This window comes from Silene latifolia, chromosome Y (assembly GCF_048544455.1).
Source record: "Silene latifolia isolate original U9 population chromosome Y, ASM4854445v1, whole genome shotgun sequence".
NCBI lineage: Eukaryota > Viridiplantae > Streptophyta > Magnoliopsida > Caryophyllales > Caryophyllaceae > Silene > Silene latifolia.
Window position 1 is genome coordinate 355,697,846 of NC_133538.1, and position 11,735 is coordinate 355,709,580.

At 34.2% G+C, this 11,735-nt stretch overlaps 1 protein-coding gene across 4 annotated transcripts; it reads right to left on the reverse strand.

Annotated features, from left to right (window-relative positions):
- Positions 1–1,354: 1,354 nt before the first annotated feature.
- On the reverse strand, positions 1,355–5,039 carry LOC141633775 (uncharacterized). 4 transcript variants are annotated; one of them, XM_074446186.1, is made up of 3 exons: positions 4,727–5,039; positions 1,727–2,650; positions 1,355–1,625 (listed from the first exon to the last, which is right to left on the reverse strand). In XM_074446186.1, exons 2-3 carry the CDS (start codon positions 2,634–2,636, stop codon positions 1,591–1,593), a joined length of 945 nt encoding a protein of 314 aa, XP_074302287.1. In that variant the 5' UTR covers positions 2,637–2,650; positions 4,727–5,039; the 3' UTR covers positions 1,355–1,590. The 4 variants fall into 4 exon arrangements, 2 of the variants coding, with proteins under 2 accessions (XP_074302287.1, XP_074302286.1); XM_074446185.1 differs by having other exon boundaries at positions 1,355–2,650; XR_012538543.1 differs by lacking the exons at positions 1,355–1,625; positions 1,727–2,650 and adding an exon at positions 3,157–3,419.
- Between the last annotated feature and the right edge of the window lie 6,696 nt (positions 5,040–11,735).

Here is an 11,735-nt window from a genome sequence, read left to right on the forward strand (position 1 = left end):
CTAGCTTTGTAAACATCTACATGTTTATCCACGCCGAGCTTAATTTTATATATCCATTTACACTGAAGGGGTCGCACTCCCTCAGGTAAATCCACCAAGTCCCATACTTGGTTCTCGTACATGGAATCCATTTCGGATCGAATGGCTTCTAGCCAAAGCGAGGAGTCGGGACTAGACATGGCCGATTTGTAGGTAGTGGGTTCATCACTTTCCAAAAGTAGCAAAACACCATCCTCTTCGATGTTACCAAGGTAGCGGTCAGGTGGATTAGAAATCCTACTTGACTTTCTAGGAACAATTACCATTTCAGAGGAAGAGGGAATGATATCCTCCACGTTCTCCTCTACCTCATTCTCGGTTTGTGGCTCTCGAACTTCGTCAAGTTCAAATTTTCTCCCACTCTGTCTCCTATAAATAAACTTCTTTTCTAGGAAGACAGCATCACGAGCCACAAACACTTTGTTCTCGTGTTTATTGTAGAAGTAATAGCCACGTGTTTCCCTTGGATATCCTACAAAAAGACATTTGTCAGACCTGGGTGCAAGCTTATTGTCAGACTTGATCTTGACGTACGCTTCGCAACCCCAAATACGCATGAATGACAAATGAGGGACTTTCCCTATCCATATCTCATATGGAGTCTTATCGGCCGCTTTAGTCGGGCTTCTATTTAGTGAAAATATTGTAGACAATAGGGCAAAACCCCAAAATGAACTAGGAAGCTCAGTTAGACTCATCATAGACCGAACCATATCTAGTAAAGTTCGGTTTCTCCTTTTGGCCACACCATTTAATTGTGGTGTGCCAGGAGGAGTCCATTGTGATACTATACCACAATCTTTTAGGTGTGAATCAAATTCATAATTTAGATATTCACCACCACGATCGCATCATAGGGTCTTAATCTTTCTATCCAATTGGTTCTCTACTTCATTTTGAAACTCTTTGAACTTGTCAAAAGCTTCACTCTTGTTCTTCATTAAGTAGACATACCCGTATCTACTTAAGTCATCAGTGAAAGTAATGAAGTTGTGAAAACCTCCTCTAGCGGTGATAGTTAATGGTCCACACACATCCGTATGTATGAGAGCCAAAACCTCACTAGCTCGTGTCCCTTTTCCCGCGAAAGGTGCACAAGTCATCTTGCCTAAAACGCAAGACTCGCATGTACCATAAGATTCGAAACCAAATGGTTTGAGCACTTTTGATGAAGCAAGCCTCTTAATGCGTCTTTCGTTTATGTGGCCTAAACGACAATGCCAAAGGTAGGATTCGTTTGGATCACCCGTTTTGAGCTTTTTAGTTTCTACATGATAAACGTCATTAACATCATTTAAAACATAAATGCCTCCAATTGAAATGGCCTTGCCATAAACCACATCATTTAATGAAAAAGTACAATTATTGTCCTTAATCATAAAACAAAAGCCTTCCACGTCTAACGCGGAAATGGAGATGATGTTCTTGGTTAAAGTTGGTACAAAATAACACTTATTTAAATACAACTCTAGACCACTAGCTAAAGTGAGCACATAGGTCCCCACATAAACGGCCGCTACTCTAGCTCCATTGCCCATGCGGAGATCCACATCACCTTTTGCTAGTGCTCGCACGTCCCTTAAACCCTGCAAATGATTACAATGGTGACAGCCACATCCGGTATCAAGTACCTAAGTGGAAGTGCAAGCATAATTAACGTCTATCACATAAAGAGAGTAAATTATACCAATAGGCGTCACATGCCCTTCCTTGAGATCCTCCAAATATTTGGGACAACTTCTCCTATAATGCCCCTTCCCATTACAATGGAAACATTCGGTCTCGGAGAGTTTGACACTTTTTGCCTTGGGATTGCCATTCTCAACGGCCTTCCCCTTTCCCTTGTTATGTTTCTTTGACGATTTCTTGAATTGAGGCTTTTCCTTCCCCTTTCCTTTCTTAACTCCAAGGGACATGTTCTTTAACTTCATGGTTAAAACATCCCTATTATCACTCCCACTAGCTTCCATATCCCTCTCAGCTTGGGTGAGGAGTTCATGAATTTCATGATAACTCTTATCGATGCCATTCATGTTGTAGTTCACCCTAAAATGGGCAAACTTGGTGCGAATTGAGTGGAGGATACGATCCACCACAAGAGTCTTAGGAATATTATACCCTAGACGCTCTAGGATGTCGACATATTCGACCATTTTGAGTAAATGGGGACCAACCTTTTGGCCCCTCTCAAGCTTAGCTTCAAAGAAGCATGCCGCTGCATCGTATTGACGGACTTTAGGTGTTTGTGAAAACATAGTAATCATACGAGCGAATATCTCGTACGCATTTAAAGAAATGCATGAAAGCTTGAGCTTTGGAGACATCGACCATATCAACACATTCTTGATATCATTCGACATCCTCACATGGTCATCATAGGCGGTCCGCACCGCCGATGAAGCCCTTGGACCGGGCTTGATGGGAGGAGCATCGGTTAAGTAAGTGAGCACATTGTCGGACAACGCGGCGCTTTTGATGTTGGATTCCCATTCAAGAAAGTTACTACCGTCATCTTTTAAGATACATTTGTCCATTACGGACCTTAACCATGAATCTTTGCCTAGTGATTTATTCGATGGAGTTGAAGAAGTTGCCATTGCGAATTAAAATGCTACAACAAAAAGGAAATATTAACATCCATTGTTTTAAAAAAAATTACTTGTGAAAACATGTTTAAAAAGTTTTAACATTTATATAATGATCTCTCACTAAATTATATAAATGATTCCAAGACCAAAATATTAAACAAAAATGAGCATCGCTTGGGCGAAACATCCCATAATTGTGTAAATTCGGTAAGTCAAATTGACTAATTCTACCTCTAGAACTCTTGGTCGACGAATTTCCTTAAATCCATCTACTAGCCCCGGAACACAAGGCCGTCTTATATCCCGTTGAGTCCAACCAATTTTGGCGTGTGATAACCGTTTACCACCCTACTTACCCAAGGTAAAAAGAGAACACCCCGCTTGGGCGAGCGTGGCTCTAATGAACAAGAGATTCATAGGTGTTACTAATTGGTAAGGCTAATCTCAATTTTAGTTATGTGAGAGATCTTGTCAATTGAGTCATAAATTCCCTATTAGTGAACTAAGTCGGTGAATTAAATGACGTGAATTGACAACCGCGAAAATAAAATGCATGTGAATGGCGATTTTGGCATGCGCGAAAATAAAAACAAGCAAACAAGTAAGCATATGAATAAATCCTAGTATGGCCACCTAGTTAATAAAAACTAGACTATTACATATCGGAAATCGACTCCTGGGTCCCTTGCCTCTTCATTCCAAAAGTGGCTCCTCTTGTGGGATTTGGAACACCTTCCAAAAAATAGACTTCGTCTCGATGTAATCCGTCTTTTGGAACGCCGGTAAGAATAACTATTACAATTGCATTACATAGCTATTCCAATTATACATTAATTAATAAAATAAATAAAACTATTAATTAATTACAAACCGACGATACGAGATCGTATTTCATTACAAACAAATCGCTATTCCCATTCATTTCGGGTAATAACGATTAAAATAAACTAGGTCATACTAGGTACAACAAGATAAATACTTTAAATAAATGACAATCATTCATTAAACTTAAATAAATATGCTTAAAAAATGCTGTAAAATGATGCCAAAATCGCCCTATATATCAATCGTTGGTATCCATCTCGGTTTTTGTGGATTTAATCGATTTTTAACTTGTAAGAATAAATAATCAACTCTTAAATCTCATTTAAGTCCAAAATAATTGTCCAAACTGTTTTGGGACTCAAAATTAGTCCTCACTAATTTTATGATGAATAATTAGTTTGATTTGGTGATATTTTGCTAATTTAATCGGTAAAAACATAATTTTTAAGTAATAAATCCAAAATAATTGAACAATTACCCAAAAAAAATTGAAACAAAAATTTTGAGTATTTTTGAACACTCCCAAGAACACCAAAATGCTAGAAAAATTGTCCCAAAAATCCGGATAAAATATATGAAGAAAAAGATCGATATTTATCGGTTTTTAACCACTAAAACCAATAAACATCAAAACAAGGTGAAATCACATTTTACATTTCACTTTTAACTTTTAAATAATATTTTTAAATGTACATAAATTTATCATGGGCAGGAACAAATTTTTCGAGTATATGATTAATATATATAACTTTTATCGACTTTTATATCATAAAATCAATAAACATGCAAAACTTCAAACAAACCTTCAAAATTTTGCATACAATTAGTAGAAAACATGCATGAAACACAATAAAAATTCCATGTCCCGAATCATCTTTAACTATTTTTAGTCAATTTATAACTAAAATACGACATTTTGACTCGGTTTTCAACCAAAAATCATTAAAAATAGCAAAATAACTTCATAAATCACCACAATTTACCACAAATATTTTGAGATCAGTAGGTATGCATGCCCCAAAAAATTCATGCTAAAACCTCTTCTAACACAATTTTTGAGTTTTTATAAATTATCTCATAATTTATTAATATGCTTAAAATCAACAGGCAAATTACAAGCCTAAACTCTGATACCACTTGAAAGATCATAGATCCTAATTATACTCTCTCACTAAAACAAATTATCGCATAATATGTTCATTTAGTGATCTATGTAAAATGAATGCAAATATAAAAGCATAAAATTAAAGATTAAGGAAAAACAATTTCCTTACATTGATATTTATGGTAATATGGGCACAATCAAGATCTCCTATATTCATTGTTCTTGAGCTAAAAATAAATGGATGATCCTCCTTGAAAAACCTTCAATAAGAATGTCTCCTTCAAGTTGCACCCAAGAACAGAATACCCAAAAATTTTACAAGTATTAACTAGATACTAGTAAAATTTACCCTTGATAATATTTGTAATATTACTAACACTCATAGTAATAATATTTTTGATTACTAACTTCTTAGTAAATGATGTATAATAATTTTTAGAGAGATAGACCAAGTTTTGTTCACATGCAAAAGTGAAGTAATGAAGTGTAGAAAAAATGAACAAAAGATGGAGTATAAGTAGAGGAAGTGGCGGTTGGAGTGTGTAGTAGTGGAGTGTAGGATTCATTTTCTTTATTTTATTGTCCAACACATTATGACACACATAATGATCACATGACAATTATGGAAGAAAAATAAGCAAAGTGTAATGATCATGATCATCCACTACACTCCATTTACACAGTCCAATGTACCATTTACGGGTCCATTTTGGTTCTCATATTTATCGCACAAATACGTGTAAATTTTATTTAAACATCGTATCATGTTTAAATGCTTCCAATTAATTTCGTCCAAATCACTCCGTAAATATACGTGTATCGCTACACATATTATTATACGTACTAATATTAATCACATTTATCAATTAGTACAATTTTAGTGAACTAACAATTAATTAACTAAAACCCGTCTCATAAAATTTATTATTTAATTATCGCTTAATTAAATAATAACTGCTGCTCCTCGAGTTCGCAACTCAAAATCTCTCTAAAAATAATTGACTAACCTTTTAGTCTATAAATCAAGGGACTAAATAAATTGTATCTCATACAATTAATTAGTTGTCAATTGGGGTTCGTTCCTTTAGGTGTGACCGAAAGGGGTCAGTTGATCACCACCGTCTCACGACAATAACGTCAAACTCTAGTTAGCCAACCGTTATCGATTTACATTAATCAACTGACGAGGATCAAATAATTAAATATCTGATGATATTCCTTTAATGAGATTTATTATGTAAACGCACTATTGTGGAGGACACTAACTCCAACACCAATCCCCAAATAGTGATGAATCACCCAACCCGTCATACCTTGTGGGCATGTGACGAGCTATAGTCGAGCTCATTTTTGCTACATCCACCTCCGTTGCCTTCTTAGAACTTTTCAGTACTTCCGTCAAGGCTTCGTTCATTTGTATCAACCTCTCTATTTCCTCCACACTCATGTTATTAGCCACTGATGATCCGGACGCTTTCTTCGGAGGCATTCTTTCTTACTATAAAACATATAAACACAAGCATGTCACTTGTTAAACATTTGTAATTAAACCATCGCGAATTCTCATTCTTACTACGTTGTATAGGCATATTAACTCAATTAACATGTTCTCATAGCGCTATAGATACGGTCTATACTCGCACTAAGTTACGAAATGAGTAAATAAAGGGGTGAAAATACACCATAACACTCCAAGTTGGTCAACCTTGACCTAAGAAAAGATATGATATACATCAATCAGCTCATCAATACAAGTCGTTTATCACATTGAAATTGTTCTACACAGGCTTGAATTAATCTACACATTTACTGGCAATACCTTAGTACATTCCAGCACAATTTTGTCATTTCATCGTAATTACTAGCATGCTCAGTATTAACTCATACAAATTATAACTTTCACCTATAGGCACAAATTCCACATATTACCAAACATGTTTCATTCACATCTAATCTTTTCATTACTTACACAAATATAGTTGCTAATGAAGTCATTGTTTCTACTCAAGTTATCATGTAAGTTACCAATTCATATCATCATTCATGTGTGCTCATACATATTTAGACTAGCAATCACACAATTCCTCCACCTCAACATATTAACATCGCAAAATTATTGCCACAAATTACTTACTCACATTAATACTGCTTAGCAACTAAACTATGTACATGAATCGACTTCATACGCATATTCGACATAATACTCGAGCAATAACAATTAGACTAGCGTTTTTAACTTATTTTAACATACCTCCTCAAGTGTGTGTGTGTATATATATATATATATATATATATATATATATATATATATATATATATATATATATATATATATATATATATATAACAAATAATATACACACATCCCTGGCTAATTTAATATAACATGTTGAGTAAGACTTTTAACACCTTGACTTCAACGAGTCAACAGCTAATAACATATTGACATGTATCATATATGTTTAGCATCAAGTAACATAATATAAAATTGTATGTTTGATAACAATTATTTCCTCACCCTTCTGTTACTGTCCATACATTCAGTTAACCATTGGCAACTACTTACATCTGTATCCAAATTGTCTCATCTCATAAGAATTCAAGAAAACAGAATACGTATTACAAATTTTAGTACGCATAGCATTGACAATTAAGCATCATAATTATTCGTCATACATAAGCAGTTAAGCACTTTTCAATACCTTAATAAATAACGGCACATATAATTATCATCCCACACTCGTACCATTCACAGTATCATTATTGTACCTCCCATCCAGAATCATAAATACATCACACTGATTCAAATCTCATGTCAATCACCATATTTCTAACAACAATGTAAACATGCTTGACATGTCAACCACACAGTGCTTTCTTACTCTATCTCCCATCAACATATAATATCATTATTATCACCATATCTGAATTCTCTTTAACCATGCAACAACTACTAGCAAACCCACATCAGTTCACAATAGATAAATCACATATCACAACACTCTAACTACCCACACTCTTTACTCTTTCCGCGTTATTCGGTTCAAAACTGTGAGGGCCAGGATTTGGAGTGAGGGGCCCTTCTCATCCCAAGCAAAATGGGGCTCCTGACAGTTCCTACCCGGGCTTCATTTTATATGACACATCCTAGGTTCATTAGATTCATTAATTTTGGCTTTAGGGTCGTTCGCTCTGATACCACTTTGTAACACGTCAACTTAAGCAGGAGCCTTTGCAAGACATTCCCAATTAAATAGAACTGTTTTCATCTCGGTTACCCGAGGTAGGGAATAACAAAGATAAACAATACAAGGAGCTTTAAGTAAAATACATCAACTGTTTAAATGCCACAATTGCTTATTATAAAAACGTGAAACCAAATTGATTTAATAGATCTTTTACAGCGGAAGACTTTTAAAATAAATAGTCGATGACCGAGAACAAGGTGAAAAACTATTGACTCGGAAATGCTCAGCTCCACACGCCCCAAGTCCCATCACATCACAGCAACATCCAACTCAATCTCTAATACCTGTTATATCAGACTTCTCTCCATTTAATCGAAAATTATTGAATGGATCAACACGGGCCACCCTCGAAATAGGTGACAATTTTGACACAGACACACATACGTCAACCACTAGTTGAGTAGGGATAGCTAATAACAATAATTAACAGAAATACCAACACCTGCAAATACAGAAGCAAGCATAACATAATATACACTTGTAATAACAGTAAATAACCGTCTCACTCAACACTTCTCCCTTAACAACATGCTCCATCTCACGACATGGCACTGTTAGTCCATGTACATTGACTAAAGGTTAGTTAATGTGATGATGAGTCGATTATTTAATACAATTAAATAATATCAGCTGAAACGAATTAATTGTTAATTCGTAAATTGAATATAAATAGTTATATTTAATTATTGTATATAATGTTAGCTTAAACGAATTAAGATGTTAATTCATAATTAAACATAAACGGTTATATTTAATTAGCAAATTATAAATATGAGATATTTATAGCTAATGTATATATTATACGATATTGTCATAATAAATGATGACGGACCGGTATTAAGTGTGTGGACTTATTAATACGTGACGACATAAATGACAATTGATAATTATACACATTTTATACAAATATGAAAACAACCTAAAATAAGAAGATTTTCTTCTTATTTTTTGGGCTGTTACACGGTTCAAAGAAAGGAGAAAAAGAAGAAAAAAATCTTCCTCTCTTTTCTCCTCTTGTTACACGGTTATAAGGAGAGAGAGGGGGATTATTTTACCTACTTGATTTTTCCCAAAAAAACTCTCATCACAAAACCTTAAATATTATTTAGGAATTAGGGTTCCTTTTCTAGCAAACAGGGGCATTTATCGGAGCATTTTGGGTGCAACGATTAGGAGAATATTGATCTCGATATTTGTGCTTAGGCCAAATTGCTAGGACTGAAGGTTAATTCTAATCTCTATTATTTTGTTTATACAATTCGTTTATGACTAACAATTTCATATTTCATATTTTCGTTATAATCCGAAATTTTCTTGATGAAATATACCGATATTTCCCTCAAGTGGTATCAGAGCATAGGCCACGAAATTATTTTATATGATTTTCATAAATGGATTGAAACAAAAAAAAAAAAGGGTTTCGGCCGTTTCATTTTTTTTGCCGAGAGAGTTTTTGTTTTGTTTTTGATGCCTTGTTCCATTTTGATTTATTGATATTGTTGTTTTAATATGTTAAGATGATAATATGATAGATTTGTAGATGTTTTGATTTAATAAGAATTAAATTGAAATGTAAATGGAAATTGTTTTGTTTGATGATGTTCATTTGTTTTTGCTATATAGTTTTGGCATACAAGTTAATTTAATAATGTTCAAATCAATTGTGATGATCGATTTAATCATAATTTGGATATTCTTTTTAAGAGGTTAAATTGAATCATCTAGTTTGGATCTATGTTTAAATTAAACATTGATGATTATGCCAATCTTGTTCTAGTAGCAACATTAAACAAACTTGTTCATAAAAAGGGTTAATTTCGTGAAAAAGAAAAAAAAACTGTTTTTTCGAAATTTTGGGCAAAATGCCGCAAGAAATAAAAAAAAACACTGTTTTTGTTTTTTAAGGGCACAATGCTGAGAGAAAAAATTTCGGTTTTTTTTTGTTTGTTTTGGCCAATAATTATTATACATTAAATTTATAAAGTTCACAAATTTTAGATACCCAATTATTTTAAAGAGGTTTAAAATAATGTTAGATTAATTCATAGTACAAGTTAATGTGTATTAAGATTGGAATTATTGTGAGTAATTGAGGAATTGTCACATAATTTTAATCATGTTAAAATAGGTGGTTTGGATAAATTACTCTACATAATTAAGAAATTATGTCTTGAATGATTAATTTATTGTTGATGCATTCTTATTTAGTTGTATGAATTGTTGAATGGTTTATTTACGTTTTTTGCAATCGGTTGTAATTTGTATTACCTAGTGTGGCCTTAGTTGATTATGTTTTCGTAATGATAGAAACATAATCTTGATGTAATTTTAAGATCTCGAATATCCTTTGGTTTTCTTTAGTATTATGTTTTTGAAATTAGAATGTAAATAGGTTTATTTTGTAATTTATTAATTATAATTTTGAGAAGACTAAAGATGGAGATTGGATTGCGCACTCCCGCTACATGGACCAAGATGGAACATCAAGACAAGCTTCTCGGGTCCTAGAAAGGATTCCAAAGTTGTATTTATGTTCATTTTGGTAGATAGGCCACACTAAGACTTTGTTTTTGTTTTACGTTTTTTCATTCTCGTTGCTTTTCTTCGCATAATAATTAGTGCATCATATTCCGCCTAAACCAAACCACCTACTTATATGCATGAAAATTGACTCATATAGTTTGAATGTTAGTTATCATGGACATAAAGATGTCACACTATTTTAAGCCATCATCTTAGTTTATTCATTCTCGCATGCTAGATATTAGTTCACTTAAAATGACTTAAAATAAAGTTGATGGGATCTTCCTCTAAAACTAAAATTGAGACTAGTCTTTATAGGCCAAACAACTATGAATCCCTTCTTCGTCGGTACGCATATAGGACCTTACTCTCCATATGACCCCTTCTACGTTGGGTAAGTAGTTTGTGTTGACTTATTTTACCTCAACATTATAATCCGAAGAGTTTCTCGTGACTATGATGGACCATAGATAGAATTTACAGAAATTTATCAACCAAGAATTCTAATAGTAGAATTAGCCAAGAGGTTGGCTTATCAATTTACAGATAATTGAGTCTTGGGATCATTTATATAATTCTTGAGGGAGGTCAATTGTATAAATGCTTGAGTCTTCGCATTATATCAGTTTTGCATTAGACTTAAATCATAACGATGAGTATGCTTATTATATTTTTCTTCTTCTTTTCGCAGTGTAGAATTCGTTTTATATTGATAATACTGCTTACAACAAATGGCTGGAAATAATGATATCCCTATGCCAAGTGCCACACTTGCACGTGAGTCCTGGCTCAAAACTTTCATGGACCACATGAATCAGTCCACACGACTGAAGAATGACGGGTCCAACTTTGCGGACTGGGAGGCATCATAACGGAATGCTGCCATAGCTGACGGTAAGCTCAAGTACATGACTGGGCCAATACCGCCAAACCAAGGCCCCAATGCAAGAGCTAACGAGTCACTTGCTTATAGTGACTTCATCATGGAAGCTGGTGCGATAAAGAACGTACTCATTTTTGCAATGGAAACAAATTTGCAAAGACGCTTCATTGCCTAAAGTGCAAACAAGATTTTCACCATGCTCACTAATGAGTTCACAAAAGCACCGAGAATCGTTACTTATGAGCATACCTGTCGCTTCTTTGAGGCGAAACTCCAGAAGGGCCAACCGGTTAGCCCACACATTCTTGACATGATTGAGAATGTCGAGAACCTGGAGGCACTTGATTGCAAAATCAGTGAGAGCATAGTCATTGACCGTATGCTTCATTCACTTCATGATGGTTTTGCCCTTTTCAGTGCAAATTACTACATATATGACATGAAGAAAAGTCCTCATGAGCTACACTCACTTCTCGTATAGACCGAGAAGGATATGAAATTGAGTGGGAGCATGAAGCAAGATG

Bases quoted from the DNA above. Each gene is read 5' to 3' on its own strand.
- LOC141633775 (XM_074446185.1), bottom strand. From the start codon at position 2,636: ATGGCAACTTCTTCAACTCCATCGAATAAATCACTAGGCAAAGATTCA.